At 55.3% G+C, this 19,445-nt stretch overlaps 1 protein-coding gene across 30 annotated transcripts in view; it reads right to left on the reverse strand.

Moving 5' to 3' along the window:
- Positions 1-19,445, reverse strand: part of NFASC (neurofascin) — an 84,774-nt gene that overhangs the window by 37,821 nt on the left and 27,508 nt on the right. For 16 of the 30 annotated variants that reach the window (XR_003530356.1, XM_027659712.1, XM_027659716.1 and 13 more), the window contains exons 2-18: positions 18,303-18,467; positions 17,690-17,707; positions 16,689-16,794; positions 16,383-16,579; positions 15,225-15,347; positions 14,024-14,194; positions 11,361-11,411; positions 6,734-6,845; positions 5,953-6,137; positions 5,166-5,297; positions 4,275-4,418; positions 3,528-3,639; positions 3,260-3,426; positions 2,564-2,711; positions 1,830-1,954; positions 952-987; positions 136-237 (exon numbers count right to left, since the gene is read on the reverse strand). Coding sequence is in view for 29 of the 30 variants with exons in the window: in XM_027659712.1 (XP_027515513.1) it covers positions 136-237; positions 952-987; positions 1,830-1,954; positions 2,564-2,711; positions 3,260-3,426; positions 3,528-3,639; positions 4,275-4,418; positions 5,166-5,297; positions 5,953-6,137; positions 6,734-6,845; positions 11,361-11,411; positions 14,024-14,194; positions 15,225-15,347; positions 16,383-16,579; positions 16,689-16,794; positions 17,690-17,707; positions 18,303-18,396 (2,023 nt within the window). In the remaining variant the exon portion in view is untranslated. The remainder of the gene's footprint in view (positions 1-135; positions 238-951; positions 988-1,829; positions 1,955-2,563; positions 2,712-3,259; positions 3,427-3,527; positions 3,640-4,274; positions 4,419-5,165; positions 5,298-5,952; positions 6,138-6,733; positions 6,846-11,360; positions 11,412-14,023; positions 14,195-15,224; positions 15,348-16,382; positions 16,580-16,688; positions 16,795-17,689; positions 17,708-18,302; positions 18,468-19,445) is intronic. The other 14 variants (XM_027659726.1, XM_027659725.1, XM_027659723.1 and 11 more) reach the window with 5 other exon arrangements.

The raw sequence follows: 19,445 nt of genomic DNA on the forward strand, positions 1-19,445 counted from the left end.
TGAAGGGCTGGGTGAAGGGTTCTGTGAAGGGTTGGGTGAAGGGTTGGTGAAGGGCTGGGTGAAGGGTTGGTGAAGGGCTGGGTGAAGGGCTGGGTGAAGGGCTGGGCTCACAGGGGGCAGTGGGACCAGCCAGACCTGTGATGGGGCTGTTGTTGTCGTCCCCGGGGATCCAGGTGAGCCGCACGCTCCGCTCCGCCAGGTCCGTCAGCTCCAGGTCACGGGGCTGGTCAGGCCGTGCTGTCAGCCCAGGAATGACACAAATGAGGGCTGGGATTGTCCCGGGAGCTGGGATTCCCAGTTTTCCCATTGCTTTTCACCCAGACCCGTGGGGGGCACACGTGCTCCAGGGCACTGATCCCATCCTGCAGCTCTCAGGACCGGTGCTAATTATTCCTTGCCTTTAAACCCTCCCTGTCCCTGCACCACTGGCGGTGGAAGCACCAGGGAGTGGCTGAGCAGGGGGTTGTTTGACCTTACACAGAGCTGTCCGGAACAGGAATGCAAACAAACAAATAGGGTGGAAGGGAAACAAAACCTCAACAAAAACATAAACTCATTGGAAATTCCCTGAACACAACTCTGGTTTATTTATCCCTTCACAAGAACCTGCTCGTGCAATAATAGGAATAAATTCTGTCCAGGGAAAGGTCAAGGGCTCAAAAATTCAAGGTGAATTTTTTCTCCCGTCAGGGCTCAGCGTTTTCAAGCACAGGTAAAGTGATTTTTTTTCAGGAGAGCGTCCCAAAGGCACTTTGGGGCACAAAATGTCATGGCAAAGGACCTTCCTACCCACTGCCATCTGGCTGGCTTTTGAAGGACAACTTGGAGAGGACTTGGAAGCACCAGCTTCCAGATTTTTCAGCTCTGACACTTTCCTGCTGGTGTTACTGGCGAGGCAAACCAAAATCAACTCAGAAAACAAAACAAAGGCAACAAATTAGTGCTGATTACCTTTGGGTAACTCTCTCACACGGTTAGCAGGGACGGCTGCAAGGTAAGACAGTGCTTGTTAACCGGGTTAGTTTAGTCATTAAGCTTGGGTGGCCAAAGGAGCACCTGGCAAATGTAAAATCACACACACAGTTACGGGTTTGGGAAGGAATCGATCCTGTGTGGGGAGCAGAGCAGGGACATCCTTCCCCCAGACACCTCCAGCTGTGCCCTCACAGCTCTGTTCGTGTTTGTAATGCATGGGAAAGGGGAAACATCAGCCTGGTGTGGGGTTAATGAGCTATTAGGGGGACGGGAAGGGGTAGAAATCAAGCCCAGTGGAATTATCAGGGATCTGGGGTTCCTGGTGCACTCCAGCTCTTGGAGGGCATTGGCAGGTCGTGGCATTCCCGGGAATCTGAGGTGGCCCAGAGCAGGGGATGATGAATCTGTGTTTTCCAAGTGGGTTCACAGCGAGCACAGGTGGGGAGTGGGCTCAGCTCTGTCACTGCCTGTGCTGCCAAGGGGACACACAGGGCCAGGATCCCCCCCAGCTGGGTCACCCCCAACTCCCCATTGCTCAGCACCCCAACACCCCCTCAAATTCACTTCCAAATTTAGGACTGTTCCCACAGAGCTCCAACATCCACACTGGGATATTTTTGGCCGTGTGTAATAACCACTCTCCTATTTTTTCGCTCTCAAACACAAGGGGTTTATTTTGGGCTCCAGTTCAGCGCCGGCGCCCGGGACAAGGCAGAGTGTCCTTGCCAAGTCCTGTGAGGGAACTGCTGCCCTGCCAGCACCTCCCTGAGCACCCAGGGGACACCCTGACGAGCAGAGACCTCTCAGCGTGACCTTGAAGGGGGTCTGTCCTGTTAAAAACGGGGCAGCTTTACCGAGCACGGTGAGATAGGCCTTGGCCGAGTCCTTGTCCAGCTCCGTGCTGGCCACGCAGGTGTAATCCCCCTGGTCCCTCTCAGCCACGCCAAATATCGTCAGACCATCGTCTTCTTTCTTCATCCTTCAAGAAAAGCAAGAACCACACGACTGTTCCAGGCAGCAGCACCGAGGGCTGAGCGTTCTCTGCCAGGACACAGCTCAGAGCCCGACCAGAGCAGGAGGATGGTTCTGCTCCGAGGGTTTGATCAGCTGAGGATGTGTTGAGCTATTCTGGGAAACCTCATTTCCTAAGGAATCAGCAGATGTGCCCTGGAGTGTGTCTGGGGAATAATCACACCTTCAGGACAACAGCCAAGCTCAGGCTGGTGGCCCGGGATGAGATCTCCCTTCCCAAGGAGGGAGTGAGCCATGGGAAGGAAATTAAAGCTGCCCCAGGCACGGCAGATAAACGTTAATTTTGAGGCGGGTTGTTATTAACTCACCCCTTTTATCAAGATGTCCTAAAATATCTGTAAATAAAACCCACAGCAAGGTCCTGATTTACTGATAAATCAGCTGCAATTGCTGAGCAGTGGCTGTTGGAAGGAGCTGGCAAATTAAAAGTATCAAGAACGTCAAACACTGCCTAGATGGGAACTCGGTATTTATCCACATTATCCTGAAATGTTCTGTAAAAATGTTCCCAGCAATCCAGGGTGGGAAGATCCGTGAAACTTCTGGAAACACAGACCTGCTTCCCAGGTACAGGGGGGCATCATCCTTGAGCCAGGTGACCGTGAGCCTCAGCGTGGGGTCGTGCTTGATGCGGCAGTGCAGGCGAGGCATGGAGCCCCTCTTCACCACCTGGTCCTCGGGCCCTCTCACAATCCTGGTGGGGTCTGCACGGGGGCAGAAAGGAAGTGTCAGGCACCAAACCCCTGGCTCTTGGCTCAGGAGCTCGGTGGAGGTTTGGTGGTGCTTGGAAGGGACACACACATGTTTGTCCAGCTCGGTGGACAAATGGCCTAGGATATGACTACATTAATTCACCAAGCCATTAATTCATGCTGAACCTCTAAAAAACCCCCAGTTTTCTGAGTCAGCAGTCACATTTGCTGAACAGGGAAAGCCCTGGCAGAAACAATCCAGAAAATGTTTTCCTGTCCTCGGTTAACCCTGAGGAACACTTTGCTTTGCTGTTTGCACTGCTGATGGCATCTCCCAGCCCAAAACCCACACCAAGCCCTTCTGCAGCTCCAGTACATCCCCAGCCTTGTTTTCTTCCAGCACTAAAAAGGAATTTGTACCATTTTCCAGATTCCAGCTTTCAGTCACACAGTGCCTGTCCTGCTGACAGACTTGGGTGCACCACCACCAACCTCCCTGACCCGAAATCGTTATTTCTGCTGCAAGTCCCAGAACATCCAAGAGCCCTTCACGTCCCTACCTTTGACCTCCAGGCGAACCTGGGCCTCTGCCTTGCCCAGGATGTTGGTGGCCACGCAGGTGTAGATGCCCTGGTCCTCCTTCCGAGCCATGAACATCTCCAAGCTCCCGTTCTCGTGGGCCTTGTAGTTCCCTCCGTCCAGCGTGTTCCCCTGGCCGTTCTTAAACCTCACAACACCACAAAGGGCTGTTGTAAGGGAAGACAGAGCAGGAAAACCCCCTCCTGTCCCCAGCCCTCGGCCTGGCAGGGGCTGTGCTGCAGCTCTTACCATCGCAGGGTGGGGATGGGGGAGCCGAAGAAGGGGCAGTCGAGCCGGGTGTGGTTGTTCTGGATGACCCTGATGAGCTGGTTGCGGGGGGCCAGGATCCGGGGGGGCACATCTGCAAACAGCACAGAGCATGGACATGGAGAGGGACAAGAAACCAGGTCCTGCTGCTCCTTTCCAGCCTTTCCATCCACCCTCCTGTTTCTTTTGTTCGCTTTTCCCACTGGAGCTTCTCCAGTCCCTCTCCTCTCCTCTCCCCCTCCCTTCCAGCCTGGCTGCAGGACTCAGCTCGTGTCCTGGGACTTGGCAGGTTCAGGGCAATGGATTTCTACTCCAAAGCCCAGCTGCAGAGGTCAGGAACCTCTGTGGAGCAGCTAACGACAGAGAGGAAAGCAAATGGAGAACTTCTGCAGGGAAAAGGGGGGTTGTTAAAAATGAGGGAGAATACCTTTTACATGGGCAGGTGGTGATAGGGGGAATGGTTTTAAATAGATGAGGAGAGATTGGATAAACATTGGATATTAGGAAAAAATTGTTCCCTGTGAGGGTGGGGAGGCCCTGGCACAGGTTACCCAGAGAATCAGTGGCTGCCCCATCCCTGGGAGCATCCAAGGCCAGGCTGGATAAACGTGGAGCCACCGGGGCTAGCGGGCGGCGACAGCAGGGTGGAACTGGGTGGTCTTTAAGGTCCCTCCCAAGCCAGAGCAGGCTTGGGCTGTGTGACAAGTGAGTGCAGGGGGTTGTGCTCACCCAGCACGCTGACGAAGGCGTTGGCCAGCAGGTAGCCGTGCTCGTTGGAGGCGTTGCACTGGTACACGGCGCTGCTGCCGATCTGCGTGTCCCGGAACACGATGGTGTCCCCGGCCACCTCCCGGCTCGGGTTGTGGGCAGAGGCTTCAACACAACAGAGCACTCTTTTTAAAAAGTCTGGTTTAAGTCAAGAACTCACCGAGCAACAGCGCTAAACATCCTCCCAGCCCGGCCCGGGGAAAGGCAGGTGGTGGTTCGTGACCTCCCCGGTCCCAAGGGTGAGCCCGTGGTTCGGCTTGGACTCACCTCAGGCACTGCCCTGAACCAGCAGTGAGGGTTAGTAAATCAGCAAAGACCACCCTAAACTAGTAGCAGTGGCCCTAATTAGCAGAAACAACCCTAAACTAGCAGGAACAACCCTAAACTAGCAGTAAAGACCTTAAATGAACAGAAACTGCCCTAAACCAGCAGTAAAGACTCTAAACTAGCAGAAACTAGTCTAAACTAGTAGCAACGGCCCTAATTAGCAGAAACTACCCTAAACTAGCAGTAAAGACCTTAAACTAACAGAAACTGCCCTAAACCAGCAGTAAAGACTCTAAACTAGCAGAAACTAGTCTAAACTAGTAGCAATGGCCCTAATTAGCAGAAACAACCCTAAACTAGCAGTGAAGACCCTAAACTGACAGAAACTGCCCTAAACTAGCAGTAAAGACCTTAAACCAGCAGAAACTGCCCTAAACTAGCAGTACCAACCCTAAACCAGCAGTAGGGTCAGTGTGTGGGGTTGGATCCCCTGAAGTGCCTGGCACCCCAGCAGCAGCTCTGGCTCAGCCACGGGCCCCCGGGCTGGGTTTGTGGTGGGGCTGGCACAGCCCCCCCCTCACTCACCTTCGATGGGCTCCCCGTTCACCAGCCACTGGATGGAGGGTTTGGGGTTCCCGTTGGCTCGGCACACCAGCCTCCCATCCTCCCCGGGGGCCAGGATGAGGTTTTCGGGTTCATCCAGCCAGTATGGGGCAGCTGGAAAACACCCCAGGGACCCAGTTACACCCCAGGGCCCCAGTTACACCCCAGGGCCCCAGTTAGTTACACCCCAGGGCACCAGTTACACGGGCAGCAGCTCCCCCTCCTGCCAGCTCCCCCTCTGCTGCTCCCTGGAGATGTGGGACAAGGAAAATTCCCTCCTCTCCAGGGGTTTCCCCTGGTGGGCTCAGGGTCCCTCCCCTCTTTGGTCACACCAGCCCACACTTCATGTCAGTGAAGTTCAGCTGAGAGCTCATCTCACGCTGCTTTTAGGGCAGTTTGGACAAAGTGGCTTCAAACTGAGGGAAGGTTTAGATGGGATCTGAGGGAGAAATTGCTCCCTGGGAGGGTGGGCAGGGCCTGGCACAGGTTGCCCAGAGAAGCTGTGGCTGCTTCATCCCTGGAAGTGTCCCAGGCCAGGCTGGGGCAACCTGGGCTAGAGGAAGGTGTCCCTGCCCATGGGAGAGTCTTTAACATCCCTTCCAACCCAAACCATTCCATGATTCTACGAAGGCACAAGACTGGCTGGAAACGGCAGAGAACCAGCCCCAGGAAGCCCCCAGTGCCCCTCCCAGCAGCCAGAGCACCCCTCCCGTGCCCTCCCAGCTCCTGGCGTGGGGGTCCCCGAGATGGGAAGGTAAAGGTGACGTACCCTTCACTCTCACCGAGATCGTGTGGCGGATGCTGCCCATCTTGTTGGAGGCCAGGCAGAAATACTCCCCGGAGTCCTCCTCGGACACGTTGGAGATGCGAAGGGCCTTGTTGAAGTTCTCCAGCTTGGTTTTGCCCACGGGGAGCTCCCCTCCTTTCTTGTACCACATGATGTCCGGTGCTGGGCTGAGGAGAGGGGAGCAGGTCAATGGTTTTGCCAGGCAAGGAAACGGCTCCAAAGAAAGCGGTTGATGATCCTGCACTGGGAAGTCTCACAGCCAGGGAGAAGGGCTGAGCCAGCTGCTGGGCCACCCTCCTTCAGACCAGCAGCCCTAAAGCAGGACCCTGAGCACCACCAGCTTCACCTCATGGCCTGTGCTTGGGGAGTGCAGGATCAGAGAACCCTGGAATGCTCTGGGTTGGAAGGGTCCTTAAAAACCATCCCACTCCAACCCCCTGCCATGGGCAGACCAGCAGGGCACTGGGGTAGAACCACAGCTGTCCTCACCCCCAGTGTGGTGAGGAGCTCCCAGGAGATCCACAGATCTAAGGAGAAACCAGTGGGGAATTATCCCTGGACAAGGATCCGGAGACACCTGCAAACCTCAGCTCTCCGTTTCCTCCATGCTTTTGTGCATCAAGTAGGTTATGAGAGCCTTGTTAAAAGAGAGGAATGACCCCTTTTTCCCAGACAGAAGGGTTTCCATGGTGATTCAGCACCCTGATCCCAGTCTACCCCACTGGGAATGACCCTGTGTCCCCCCCTCCCCGGGGGTACGTACACTCCGGACGCGATGCACTCCAGCAGCAGATCCACCCCCCGGAGCACCATCTGGCTGCTGGTGGTCCCGTAGGGATACATGAAGCTGGGAGTCGTTTCCGTGATCCCTCGGGCTGGAATCAGCAGGGGAGAGAAAGAGAAAACAAAAACAAAAGAAACAAAACACGGGGCTTTTAAAAAAAAAGTCTCCTCGGGGGCCAGAAATGCAAGGGGAGAGCCGAGCCCCCCCACCCCACCGACCTGGGAGGCTGAACTCCCCCAAAAATGCACCTGGAGGGGAGAGGAGGGCTCCAAATGGGGTTTAAATGAAGAAATGAAAGGGTGGAGAGAGGATGCTGGGCGGGCAGGAGGGTAGAGAAGCAGCAGAGGGTGGGCAGAGGGAGCTGAGCCGCGGGAATGGTCCCTGCACCAGCAGCTCCCACCTTTCCTGCCCATCCCTGCCTCTGGCACAATGGGCTGAAATGGGATGAGACTGGGAAAGACTGATGGACAAACACGTGATGAAGGACGAAGTGGTCACAGGAAGGGTTTGCTCAGGCAGCTGGGACACTTGGACACAGAGATCCCGGGAACATGGAGCATCCCGGCGCTGCCTGGGGGCTCCAGCAGCACCAAAGAGCTTCTCCAGCCTCACCAAGGGCAGTGCCCTTTGGAAAGGAACAACTCAGCCACCAGAATGACACATTTCAGGACTGGACAGGGAAGTTTAATAGGAGAAACTCAGGGGAAGACACGAGGCAACTCTCTACAGATGCACACGGTGAAGATCTCTCTTTCTAGGGGGGAAAATTATTTATTTATGGAATAAATTCCATTAAGAAGTGGAATTTATTGACCTAGATCTGGATCAGTGAGGACAAAACAGGATGAGATGGGTTTGAAAGCAGCAGTAGCAGAGATGGAAGTTATGAGATTAGGAAAGGGGGTGGAATGGGCAGGGCTGGCACAGGGTCACTACAAATCCTGGGGGGATCCATGGGCAGAGCCCACCCCGGGGCAGGAGCAGGAGCAGGAGCTTGGGGTGCAGCCCAAACCCTCTCCTGAACCCCCAAATCTTCTTTGGCCTAGTGAGCAGGAGGCAGCCGGGTGTGCCCAGTGCCAGGAGGATTTGGGGGATGCCCACATTTCTTTGGGAAGCCTCCAGAGCTGTGCCAGGGGGAGAAGGAGGGGGGAGAGAGGACAGGGGCTGTGCTGGAGTTCCCAGCCTGGCACCAGGGAAGGGAAACTCAACCTCAGGAGTTAATCCCTGCCTTGGAAAGGACTCCTCACCAGCCAGAGCCACACATCCCACTGTGGGACATCCCACTGTCCCAGAGCCCCGGCTCCAGGGGGATCCCTGAGGGTTAGTCAGTTATTCCATTAATGGATTACCAGGGCAGGGAGAGCTTTGCTGTATCCACAGGGGTTGGTTCTCTGGGCAGGCAGACGCTGCCCTTTGCATCCCTGCCTCTGGAGAGGGTCTCATTCCCGGGTATCCCAACCCATCCCGGGCTCTGGGGGGGCACAGCAGAGCCAGGGGCTGGGCTTGGAGCCGGAGTTTATCCTGGCTCCCACCTCTCCAGCCACATCCATGAGCTTCTCCCATCTGATTAGGGCAGTGGGGTATTATTTTGTGGGCTTTTTTCAGCCAACAGGCTGCAGGACTCACTCCCACTCCAGCCTGAGCCCAGGGCAGAACTAGCAGAGCTAAAGCAGCAGTGCAAGCCAAATTTTGTGAGCCATTTATTAATGATGACAATTAAAAATAAGGGAGATAAATTAGTATCCTACCCACCTGTTTAACAAACCTAACAACAACAACGTTACTCAACTGAGAGACTTTTTGCCTCAGCGCAGCACCACTAAGAAAGATTTTGCTGTTTCTAAGAAGGAGCAGCCAGAAATTCTCCCAGTTCTGCTCCAGCTCTGAACGTGTGGAAGCTCCAGCTGGAAGCTCTCAGCCATCCAGCAAAGTCTCACTCATCCCTCTGGATGGATCAGAACTGGAAAAATAAATCCCCTGGCTATTTCCTTCTGCTCCAAACCAGACTCTGCTTCCAAACTGGTGGTTCCAGGAACATCCACTGCCCCCTCCCACAGCCCTGACCTGGTGGCATCTAAAATTTCTCCATCCCCTCTCGTGTCCAGGGCTGTGCACACCCTGACACGTCCCAGCTGCTCTCCTGCTGCACAGCCAGCTCCAAACACCCCACAGCTTTGCCCAAAAGGACAGAGTAAAACCACGAAAACAGGCCTTGGTTTCCATTTAAAAAAAAAAAAAGTGAGAAACTTCTGCTAATAAAATATCCAGTTAATCCTTTTAGCCTGTTTTTTCCTGGATAACTGCAGCCAGTTTGCCCCTCCAATCCAGCCTGGCAGCAGGGAAATCCCTGCACTTGCCCTGGGTGGGGAGAAGGGTTGGGTGGGACGTCCCAGGGGCTGTTTGGGATGTCTGTCCCCCCAACCTCGCATCCACCCAGCACGTCCCATGTCCCTGAGATAAGAAATATCCCAGGAATGAGACTCCCAACCTCTGGAGATCCCTTTGCCAGCTGGCTCCAGTGCTGTGCCCGTCCCAGCACCCCAAGGCAGAGGCACTGAGAGCCCTGAGACCCCCAAACCCCCCAAATCCTCGGGATCCTGACGTCCCTGTGCCCACCCCAAAGACTCCTCGCTTGCCCCAGCTGGTTCCAGTGGCCAGCAGAGCCAGGGAGGTCATTCCAGGGAGAACCACGGGGTCAGCAGCAAGGAAAAGGGCTGAGGGTAACAATTATTCCACCAGCTCATCAACTGTTAATTAATTAAGTGCTGGGTTGGACTTAGGTCTGCACAGGGGTGTGAGGGAGCGACTGGAATTCACTGGGGCCAGGAAGTTTTCCAGGGGGTGTTAAGTGCAAACAGTCCTGACAATGCAAAGAGTAGGAAGTTTATCCTAAAATAGGAATAGGACAGAAATCTTGGAGGCTGTGCAGATAAAATCTCATTTTCCTGACTAACTCTCTGGGCATCCCTTTGCCCTGAACAGCAACGAGCAGTGGGAGCTCAGGCAGCCCAGGACCACCCCTGTCCACTGGATTTCTCAGCCCAGGACCACCCCTGCCCACTGGATTTCTCAGCCCAGGACCACCCCTGCCCACTGGATTTCTGAGCCCAGGATCACCCCTGTCCACTGGATTTCTCAGCCCAGGACCACCCCTGCCCACTGGATTTCTCAGCCCAGGATCACCCCTGTCCACTGGATTTCTCAGCCCAGGATCACCCCTGTCCACTGGATTTCTCTGTCCCTGAGAGAAGCATCTCCTCTCATTCCTTTCTCCCTGAGGAATGATGCAGTTTGTGCAGCCCCCCTGGAAGCTGATTTTGCTGACAATCCCTTTTCCCAGCCGTTTCTCCAAGCATTTCCAGACCATTCCCAGCCCCTTTGCTGCCACCAGCACTTCCAAGGCTGGTTCTGCCTCAGAGCACCAGCCTTGCTCCTTCCCCAGCACTCTCAGGAACCTCCTGCTCCTGATGCCAAATCCCTGTTCCCTGGGCAGGGAGGGAACTTGCCTGGCACAGTCCCCTCTTCTCACACTCCAGCTCTGTCTGCTCTGGGCTGGCAAAAACCCTCCTTGTCCCCAAAAGTCCCTGTGGCACAATAAGTGCCCTGGGTCGTGCCAGGCCCAAGGGAAGCTGTGGCTCTGGGGTGGGGGGGACAATCCAGGGCACGGTGGGGACCAGTGTGGGGCATCCCTGGGGTTGTGCCCACCCTGCTGCCACCCGACCCCGGCCCCAAAAGCAGCAGGAGGGGCAGAAAGGGAGTCCTGCCCCATGGCAGCACCCGAGCTGGGGGGCTTTGGTGGGGTGTTCACATCCCTGGCACTGCCTGGGCTCTCAGCATCACCCAACCCAGCCCCATCTCCCAGATTATCCCATCACATCCCTGACAATTCCAATCCATGTGACAATTCCAATCCATATGACAATTCCAATCCATGTGACAATTCCAATCCATCCTCAGGGCAGCGACCCTGCCCCAGGGAGACCTTCCTGGTTTTGTGTGGGAGGCAAAACTGATGAGTTTGGGATGGGCTTCTCCCAGCAGAGGCAGGACCCAGAGGGAATTCCCTGCCCAGAAAAAAAGGGCAGGAGCCTCGGGAAAGCCTCCAGCACACATCCAACCTCTCAGCACCAGCACGCAAACAAAGCTCCCAGATTCCAAGAAAACCAAATACTCCTCTTTTTTTTTTTCCTTTTGTTTTTCCTCTCGCAGTCACTGCCTGGTTTTAGCTGCAAATACACAAGATTCTCTTCCTGGGGCTGCTCTTTCTGAGGACACCCAGAAGGGGGACAGGGGGTCTGATCTTTAAATCATGAGCCTTTTGCCAAGGATGAGACACAAGAGGGAGCAACCCCGGGCTCTGCAGATCCTCTTAACCCCAACACCTCCCGAGCTGGGGCTCTGCAGATCCTCTTAATTAGCTTAAAAACCTCACTCCTTTGAAAGGGTGAAAGCTTCCAGGGGGCTTTGGCTTTGTATCCCTAAATTTTTTCTGGGCAAAGCTGAGGCCACAACCCCCCGAGGGGCTGGGGAGGGCCCGGTTAGTGCGGGGTCAGTCGGGTTAGGCAGGAGGTTAAACCAGGGGCTCCAAAAGCCGGGCTTGACTCACCACTGTACATGTCAGTGAGATTTCGTAAAGACGTTTCGTTATGGGGCTTCTCTGCAATAAACAAAACACTGTGAGCGACTCCAGGGGCACGAAGCGAGTTGGGGACGGGCAGGAGGCAGGACAGGGGACAGAAAAACCTCCCCAGAGCAAGTTGGGGACGGGCAGGAGGCAGGACAGGGGACAGAACAACCTCCCCGAAGCGAGGGGGGGACAGGCAGGACAGGGGACAGAACAACCTCCCCACAGGCAGGGGCAGGGAGACAGAAGCACAGCTGCCCTCCTGGACAAACACGGCCACAAAGGGGTTGTTTTTCCTCCTGCCAGATGGGAAGGCAACTAAACTGTGTGTGAAAATCACAGGGCAAACATTTCCTAGAAGTGTTTTGCACTCTGTGTTTTCCTATCTTTTAAAAAAAACAAAATCGCTTTAAAAAAAACAAACAAAAAAAACCCCCAACCAACCAACCAAAACCAACCAACCAAACAAACAAACAAAAAAAAGGAGATGATTTTTTTTTCCCCTCGGTTTCTTAACCACAAAGAAAATTGTCTTCCAGCTGCTTTTTTCCCCAGCACAAAGCAGAGGCTGGGCACAGCCAGGGGTTGGTCTGTGCCCAAAATAATAATAATAATAATAATTAGGCTCTAAAAGCATAACCTGCTGTAAAATCCCTTTTAATGACAAGGTAATGAGAGCACATTGTGTTCCAGCTCCTCAATAAGATGCTGCTCTTGTTTATGGACACCCAGCACGAGCCCTCACCTATGAAGAATGATCACCACTCTGAGAGGGGGGATTCATCATCCTGACCTGAGCCCGCTGCAGGATCTGCCCTTCCCAGCTCACATCAGCACCCAAAAGGGGGTTAAGAGAGCCCAGAAGATGCCCAAGAGCTGCCTGGACCTGGATCCACCACCAAACAATGCACAGAGGGATCCCTCCCTGCAGCCTTTCCATTCTCCTCTTCTTGCATCCCATGGCAATCCCATGCCATGATTTTCCAGCAGTTTGGTGAACCCTTTTTTAAGGAGCCAGAGCTCCTGGCTGGAGGCTGAGATGATCAAAGAGCTTGAGATAAATTCAAGCTCAGCCCCTTTGAACAATGTAAATATAAACCACTTTTTTCTGTAGTGACAGGTGAGAAATCAGAGCCTGAGTTCTCGAAATCACAAAAAGAGCTCTGGGGGGCTCCCGGGGTGGAATTTGCATCTGATCACACAGCAGATGTTTCCTGAGGAAAACTGGGAGAGAGGGTCCAATTCTCCACACCCTGGGAGTGAAGTGGTGGCCCCTGAGTGCAGCAGGAGGGGGAGCTCGTGGCTGTGTTCACACAAACCCACCAGGGTTTCACCCACATCGCTCCTGGACCTGCACAGATCTGTCCAGGCTGGAGCCTCTGGAGGCTCAAACCACCCCAGATCCTGGTTTGCCAGGATTTCCCCAGCTCACACTAATCCAGGGCTCAGTCCTTCCCCACCAGGTGAGTGCTGGGGTTCTCTGCCCAGCTCTGTAAATGGGCAAATAAAATTCAGAATTAAGGACCTGCTCACGCTGCCCTGCTGGCAGAGAGCCTGCTGGAGGATTTGAATTGCTGGGTCTCTACTCAAGCTCTGCACAGAGGAGAAACTGCTACAAGGAAGTGTAAAACCCCCCCAGGCCCTGTCTGAGGTCCCTTTAACAGCAATTCCTGCTGATTTGAGCTGCTGGGAGATCAAATTAAACTCCCACCACTGGCAGCCAGGAGCTCCTCGTGCCTGCTCTGCCCCCCCAAAACACAGCCAGCACCCTCTGCCTCCCAGCTGGACCTCACTGGGAAGGGGTGATGGCTCCTGGTTGATGACTGGAGCCGAGAGAGGATGGGTTTATATTGATTGCTGATTTTTTTGGTGCTCTGCACCTCCCCAAAATAGAGCCCGTGCTCTGCAGGACCCACAGAAACTCAGCAGCCTCAGCTCAGTCCCCTCTGCCAGCGGCCCCACAGCACATCAGGGACTCCTTTTCCTTCAAACAACCTCCTTTGTGGAGCAGAAGCTGCTGGAGGCTGGACCTGCTCTGGAGAGAGCCCTGGGTGTGCCCCTGGTGTCCCCCAGAGTGATGCTCCTCACGTGGGGACACCGAGACCTCCTCACGTGGGGACACTGAGATCGCCCAGGGTCACCCCCCGAGGGCTCCGTGCCCCCTGCCAGCACATTCCCAGAGGGAAGGAGCCAAACAGCAGCTGGGCAGGGACACCTTGAGCTGGGCAAGGCTGGCACACCCTCAGCTCCCCACCCTTGGGGCAGCACCAGCCCCTGGAGCCAAACCTGGAGCAAACCAAGGCCACTTCCAGCTCCACTTCCAGCTCCTCCAAGGGGGAACGATCCCCCAGGATTTCACCTTTCCCTGTGGATGGTGGCAACACCCCACCTGTGCTGGAACCCTTCCCAGCTCATCCCAGACACGTGGATTTAGGGATACCTGCACCAAGAAGCTGCTAGAGGGGAACCAGCCCCCCCTCCCTGCCAGAGGAGCCCCCCAAGGACTATCATCCCTCATCCAAACCCCTTCCTGTGCCGTCCTAAATAACCAAAGGAGGCCACTCTTCTCCCTGGGAGGTGCCAAGGACAGGATTGAGGTGTCTGGAAGGAAAACCCTGGCCAAGCCCCAGCCCTGTGACACTTACTGGTTTTCACCTTGAGGGTGAAGGGGTTCTTCTGCTGGATGGTGTGGGTGAAGTGGAAGCGGGCGTTGCAGCTGTAGTCGGTCAGGGCGTCCTGCAGGATCACGTTGGAGAAGTAAAGGTCCCCGTTCTGCCCCTGGGACACTCGCTTGTCCTGCTGGATGGGCTCCATGGCTGCGGGCACAGTGGGCACAGCGGGCACTGAGACAGGGCCGGGGGCTCCTGCCTGGCCCCAGGGCAGGGGGGTGTCTCTGAGCTCTGAACCAAGGACCCTAAACTAGCAGGAACAACCCTAAACTAGCAGAAAAAACCCTAAACTAGCAGTGAAGACCCTAAATTAGTAGGAACAACCCTAAACTAGCAGAAAAAACCCTAAACTAGCAATGAAGACCCTAAACTAGTAGGAACAACCCTAAACTAGCAGAAAAAAACACTAAACTAGCAGTAAGGACCCTAAACTAGCAGTAAGGACCCTAAACTAGCAGAAACTGCCCTAAACTAGCAGAAAATGCCCTAAAATAGCAGAAAATGTCCTAAAATAGCAGAAAATGTCCTAAACTGGCAGTAAGGACCCTAAACTAGCAGGAGCAACACTAAACTAGCAGAAACAACCCTAAACCAGCAGGAACAAACCTAAACTATCAGAAACTACCTTAAACTAGCAGCAACTGCCCTAAACTAACTGAAACTATCTTAAACCAGCAGTAAAGAGCCTAAACTAGCAGAAACTACCCTAAACTAGCAGAAAATGTCCTAAATTAGCAGAAACAACCCTAAACTAGCAGCAACTGCCCTAAACTAGCAGAAAATGCCCTAAGCTAGCAATAATAACCCTAAACCAGCAGTAAAGACCCTAAACTTGCAGAAAGTGCTCTAAACTAGCAGTAACAGCCCTAATTAGCAGGAACAACCCTAAACTAGCAATAATGACCTTAAACTAGCAGAAACTACCTTGAACTGGCTGTAACAACCCCAAACTAACAGAGACTACCTTAAACTATCAGAAACTGCCCTAAACTATCAGAAACTGCCCTAAACTAGCAATAACAACCCTAAACTAGCAGTAGCTGGGCTGAACTAGCAGAAACCAGCCTAAACGAGCAGGAACTGCCTTAAAGCAGCAGCAGGGACCCTAAAGAGGGTTGCTGGGAGCCCTGCAGGGGGTGGGAGGGGGTGCAGGGTGGGAAGGGGGTTCCCCACTCACAGCTGCTCATCCAGAAGATGACGGGCGGGGGGAGCCCCGGGGGGGGGTTGCACTGCAGGCTCAGAGGGGCCCCTTCATCCACCTCGATCACATCCACCTTCTCCTTGGGCCACAGGGGAGACTCTGCCACGGGAAACAAGGGCACGTGAGGGAGGGAGGGAGGGTGGAACAATCCATGAGCTCTTCCCGCTGGGCCTGGCCTGCTTTCCATGGGGTGGCCTCGATGCAAACTTCATTTTTGCCTGGGCATGACTCCCTGAAATCCATGCCCTTGAGTCCATGCCCTTGAATCCATGCCCTTGAGTCCATACCCCTAAGTCCATGCCCTTAAATCCATACCCTTAATTTCATGCCCTTAAATCCCCTAAATCCATACCCTTGAATCCATACCCCTGAATCCATGCCCTTAAATCCACACCCCTGAATCCACACCCCTGAATCCACACCCCTGAATCCATACCCTTAAATCCAGACCCTTATATCCATGCCCTTGAATCCATGCCCTTGAATCCAGACCCTTAAATCCATGCTCTTGAATCCATGCCAAGTGTTTCCCTGTTGGTTACAGCCATAACCCCCCACCCCTTCATCCTGGTGCTGGATGCACCTGGAGACAGGTGAGAGCTGGAGGAGGCTGAGATCCCAGAATCCCAGAATACGCCAAGTTGGAAGGGACCCACAAGGACCATCCAGCCCAACCCTCAGCCCTGCACAGGCCCATCCCCAAGAGTCCCCCCCTGTGCCCCAGAGGATCAGCCAAACCCTCCTGGAGCTCTGGCAGCCTTGGGGCTGTGCCCACTGCCCTGGGGAGCCTGGGCACTGCCCAACCACCCTCTGGGGGAAGAACCTTTTCCTGAGATCCAACCTGACCCTGCCCTGGCACAGCTCCAGCCGTTCCCTGGGTTCTGTCTCTGGTCCCTTCCTGAGGAAGTTGGAACTGCCATGAGCTCTCCCCTGAGGGAGAGCTGGACACACCAAGTGCCCTCAGCTGCTCCTCAAGGCCCTTCCCCACCTTTGTTGCCCTCCTTTGGACTCTGTCTGATGGCTTCACATCTCTCCTGGCCAGAACTGTCCCGGTGTTCCCGGTGAGGCCACACCAGCTCTCTGTGCCCCCTCCACGGCACAGCTTCCCCCCTGCCCTCCTGGCTGGTGACTCACTGGACACCTGGAGGTGGATCTTGCTGGAGAGGGCAGTGCCATAGTCGTTCCTGGCGAAGCACTGGTACTCCCCCTCGTAGTCCTCGGGTCTGCCCCCGCTGTGGAAGTCGATGACGAGGGTCCCCGAGCGGCGCCGCATCGACACCTTGGGGTCCTTGGCCACGTTGAAGAACTTCCCATTCCGAGTCCAGGAGAAGCTGCAAGCACAGGGTGGTACCTGGGGGAGGTCCTCACCTGGGCTGGGAGAGCTGGTGGTGGCCGTGGCACAGCCAGGTTGGAGGGGAGCTGCTCTGGGGGGGCACTTACGTGGGCACGGGGTTCCCTTTGGCCTCACACTCGATGAAGATGTTGTCCCTGGGGTCCACGATGTAGTCCTTCACCGACTGCTTGGTGATGGTGGGGGGCTGGGGCACTGCAGAGCAGAGGGGACACCCTGAGCAGGGCTGTGCCCACCCCTCTGCCACCCCGCAGCACATCCCAAGGGGATGCCAGCCTCTTGTCCAGCCTCTTCCCCAGGCTGCACCCTCCATTTGTGGTTTACAGCCCTCAGGAAACTGCCACAAGCACGGGTAGGGTGGGCTGCTCTCCCCTCTCAGACCTTGGCACTGCTCAGGGTCCCTTTAGGTACCAAAACCCTTCCTGGTTCTCACTTGGTGGCTTGGATTTCAGAAATTCCACGGTTACATTTTCCTGCTCCCACAGAGTGAATCCCATTGAAGCCCATCCTGCTCCTCAGAGAGGGGCTGCAGCTTCCAGGGACCCCGAGACATTTACAGGGGCTCCCTGTGCAAGAAGGAGGCCCTAAAACCCCCAGGTTGGCCCCAGAGGGGCTCAAAACTGGTGTCTAGAGGGGCAGGGCTGTGAAAAGGGACACCCGAGCCCAGAGCTGCAGTAGGATCTGGCTCTGGCCCTGAACTTGAAGATCCCAGCCCAGGGGTGAAGGACTGAGGGTGTTTGCTCATCCCCCCCAGAGCCAGTGATGCTCCAAATGTGTCAGGAGGTGGGGCTGAGCTTGGCACACCAGCTGATGCCAGGCAGAGGAGCCCACCCTGCCCTCAGGGCTACCAAAAGCCACAACAAACCCCTGCAGAAGCAACAGAAGAGAGGGCAGCCTGGCTCCTGCTCCAGGGGCAGCCCAGAGCCCAGGAACACCTCCTAAGCTGCTCCAGCTGGGCAGGAGAAGTGGCTGCTCCTGTTCTGGCCACGGGCAATGCCCCCACACCCAGGGTGTGCCCCCGGCAGCCCCCTGCTCTGTGCAGATCCCTCATGCAGAGGACACGGACACACAGAGGGCAGGGAACACTTACATTCACTCTGAATACTTGCTGTTATCCCCCAAGTGCCAGCAGAGAGGAGAGAAGACAAGAGGTTAGTTGGGGAGCAGCCCCGGGTTTCTCGTGCCCACAGACCCTGTGGGTTGTTCCACACAAACCATTCCACAGCTCAGGCATGTCCTGAGCTTCCCCCTCGCTGCCCACGGGGGAGAAGCTGCTGCTGAGGGGTCCTGGGGGCTCTCAGCTCCTCTGCAGGAGGGTTTGCCATGAAACACAGCACAGGCTGCCTGGGTGGGCTTTGGGGTGCCCACCCCCCTCACCTGCAGCGCTGGAGACCCCCCAGCAGTCCAGAACATTCCCCCTTTTCTGTGGCTCATCCTGAGCCCCCAGCTTGGTTCAGGTGCTCTGCTCCTGGTTTTGAGCCCCCTGCTCAGTTTTTGAGGCAGATTGGCTACACCAGAGAGGATTTAGGGTGACTTTCTGGAGAGTGAGCGGTTTAAAAAGAAAAAACAGCGACAAACAAAGGAACAGGAGCAAAGGGAACCCGGTTGTGGAGCAGGAAACTCCCCCCGTGCTGAACAAACCTTCACTCCACCTCCTGCCCCAGTTCAGGGGGAGATGTGAGAGGGGTGAAAGCACAACTTACGATCCAGAGGGACCTCGATGGTGCTGCCGAGGTGCTGGAGGCAGAGGGCAAAGATGATCCCTGCGCAGGGGAGGAGGTGCCCGGGCATGACCATCCTGGAGGGCTGGGCAGGGGCAGCCCCTCGGAGTGTCCCCGGGGCAGCAGCACGTGCAGAGGGATCCTCAGCTGCAAAACAAACCCAGGCCACCATCACAGCCCCGTTCCTGTGAGGACTGAGGGTTTCTAGCCCCTCAAAAATATGTTTGTGTGGAAGGATGGGGGTGTGAATAGAGCCAGGGGTGTGAATAGAGCCAGGGGTGGTCTCCAGGCTCTGGTGGCCCAGGTATAAGCACTGTGGGCACAGCTCTCCCACCCCTGGGTTGTTCTGCCGGCAGAAAATCAGCTTTAGGGGGGTTATTTGTGCTCAAACCCTGGAGGGACCCCTTGGATCACAAAATCACGGGATGTGCCAAGCTGGGGTGGCAGGAGAAGGGCTGTGCTCTCCCCTGGCGCTGATGGAAAGTCACTCAGAGCTACTGAACACAAAAGCAGTGAACAGTCCCCAAAGGATAAAATAAAAAGGACGACTTGCTGATTAAGAAGTAATAATAATAATAATTCTATTTTATGGTCAAGAAATGCCTAAAAATATCCAGTCCCTCAGGCAGGGCACTGGGATGAGCCTCTGCATTCAGCCTGGGGATAGCAGGGCACTGGCTCTGGACCCCCCCAGTGTCCCAAAGAGCCTGGCACAGCTCTAGGAGTGGGGGCACAGTGGGACCTTTCCTGCCTGGTCTCTGAACAAGCCCATTTCCCCCCAGCTCCAGCTGCTTCCCTGCCCAGACACTCCCTGGTGCCAGATGTGCCTCCCACCCAAAGCTCCTGAGATGCTCCTGGCCAGGACCTCATTTGCCACACACCCCCCACTTTCCATTTTGCTCCTGACGAACCCCCCAGACTCCCAAAGGAGCAGCAGGGAGGACAATTCCCCCCATGGGGACAATCCCCCTCCCTGGGGGGGCTGCATCACCTGAGTCACCACTCACTGTCCAGAGCAGAGCTGTGGAAAGGGCAGCAGCTCCCTCAGCTGAGAGCAAAAGATGCCAGCAGGGCAGGAAAGAGTGGAAAGAAGAGTGGAAAGAAGAGTGGAAAGAGTAGAAAGAG

Source organism: Corapipo altera, unplaced genomic scaffold (genome assembly GCF_003945725.1).
Source record: "Corapipo altera isolate COAL_440 unplaced genomic scaffold, ASM394572v1 77b, whole genome shotgun sequence".
NCBI classification, from domain to species: domain Eukaryota; kingdom Metazoa; phylum Chordata; class Aves; order Passeriformes; family Pipridae; genus Corapipo; species Corapipo altera.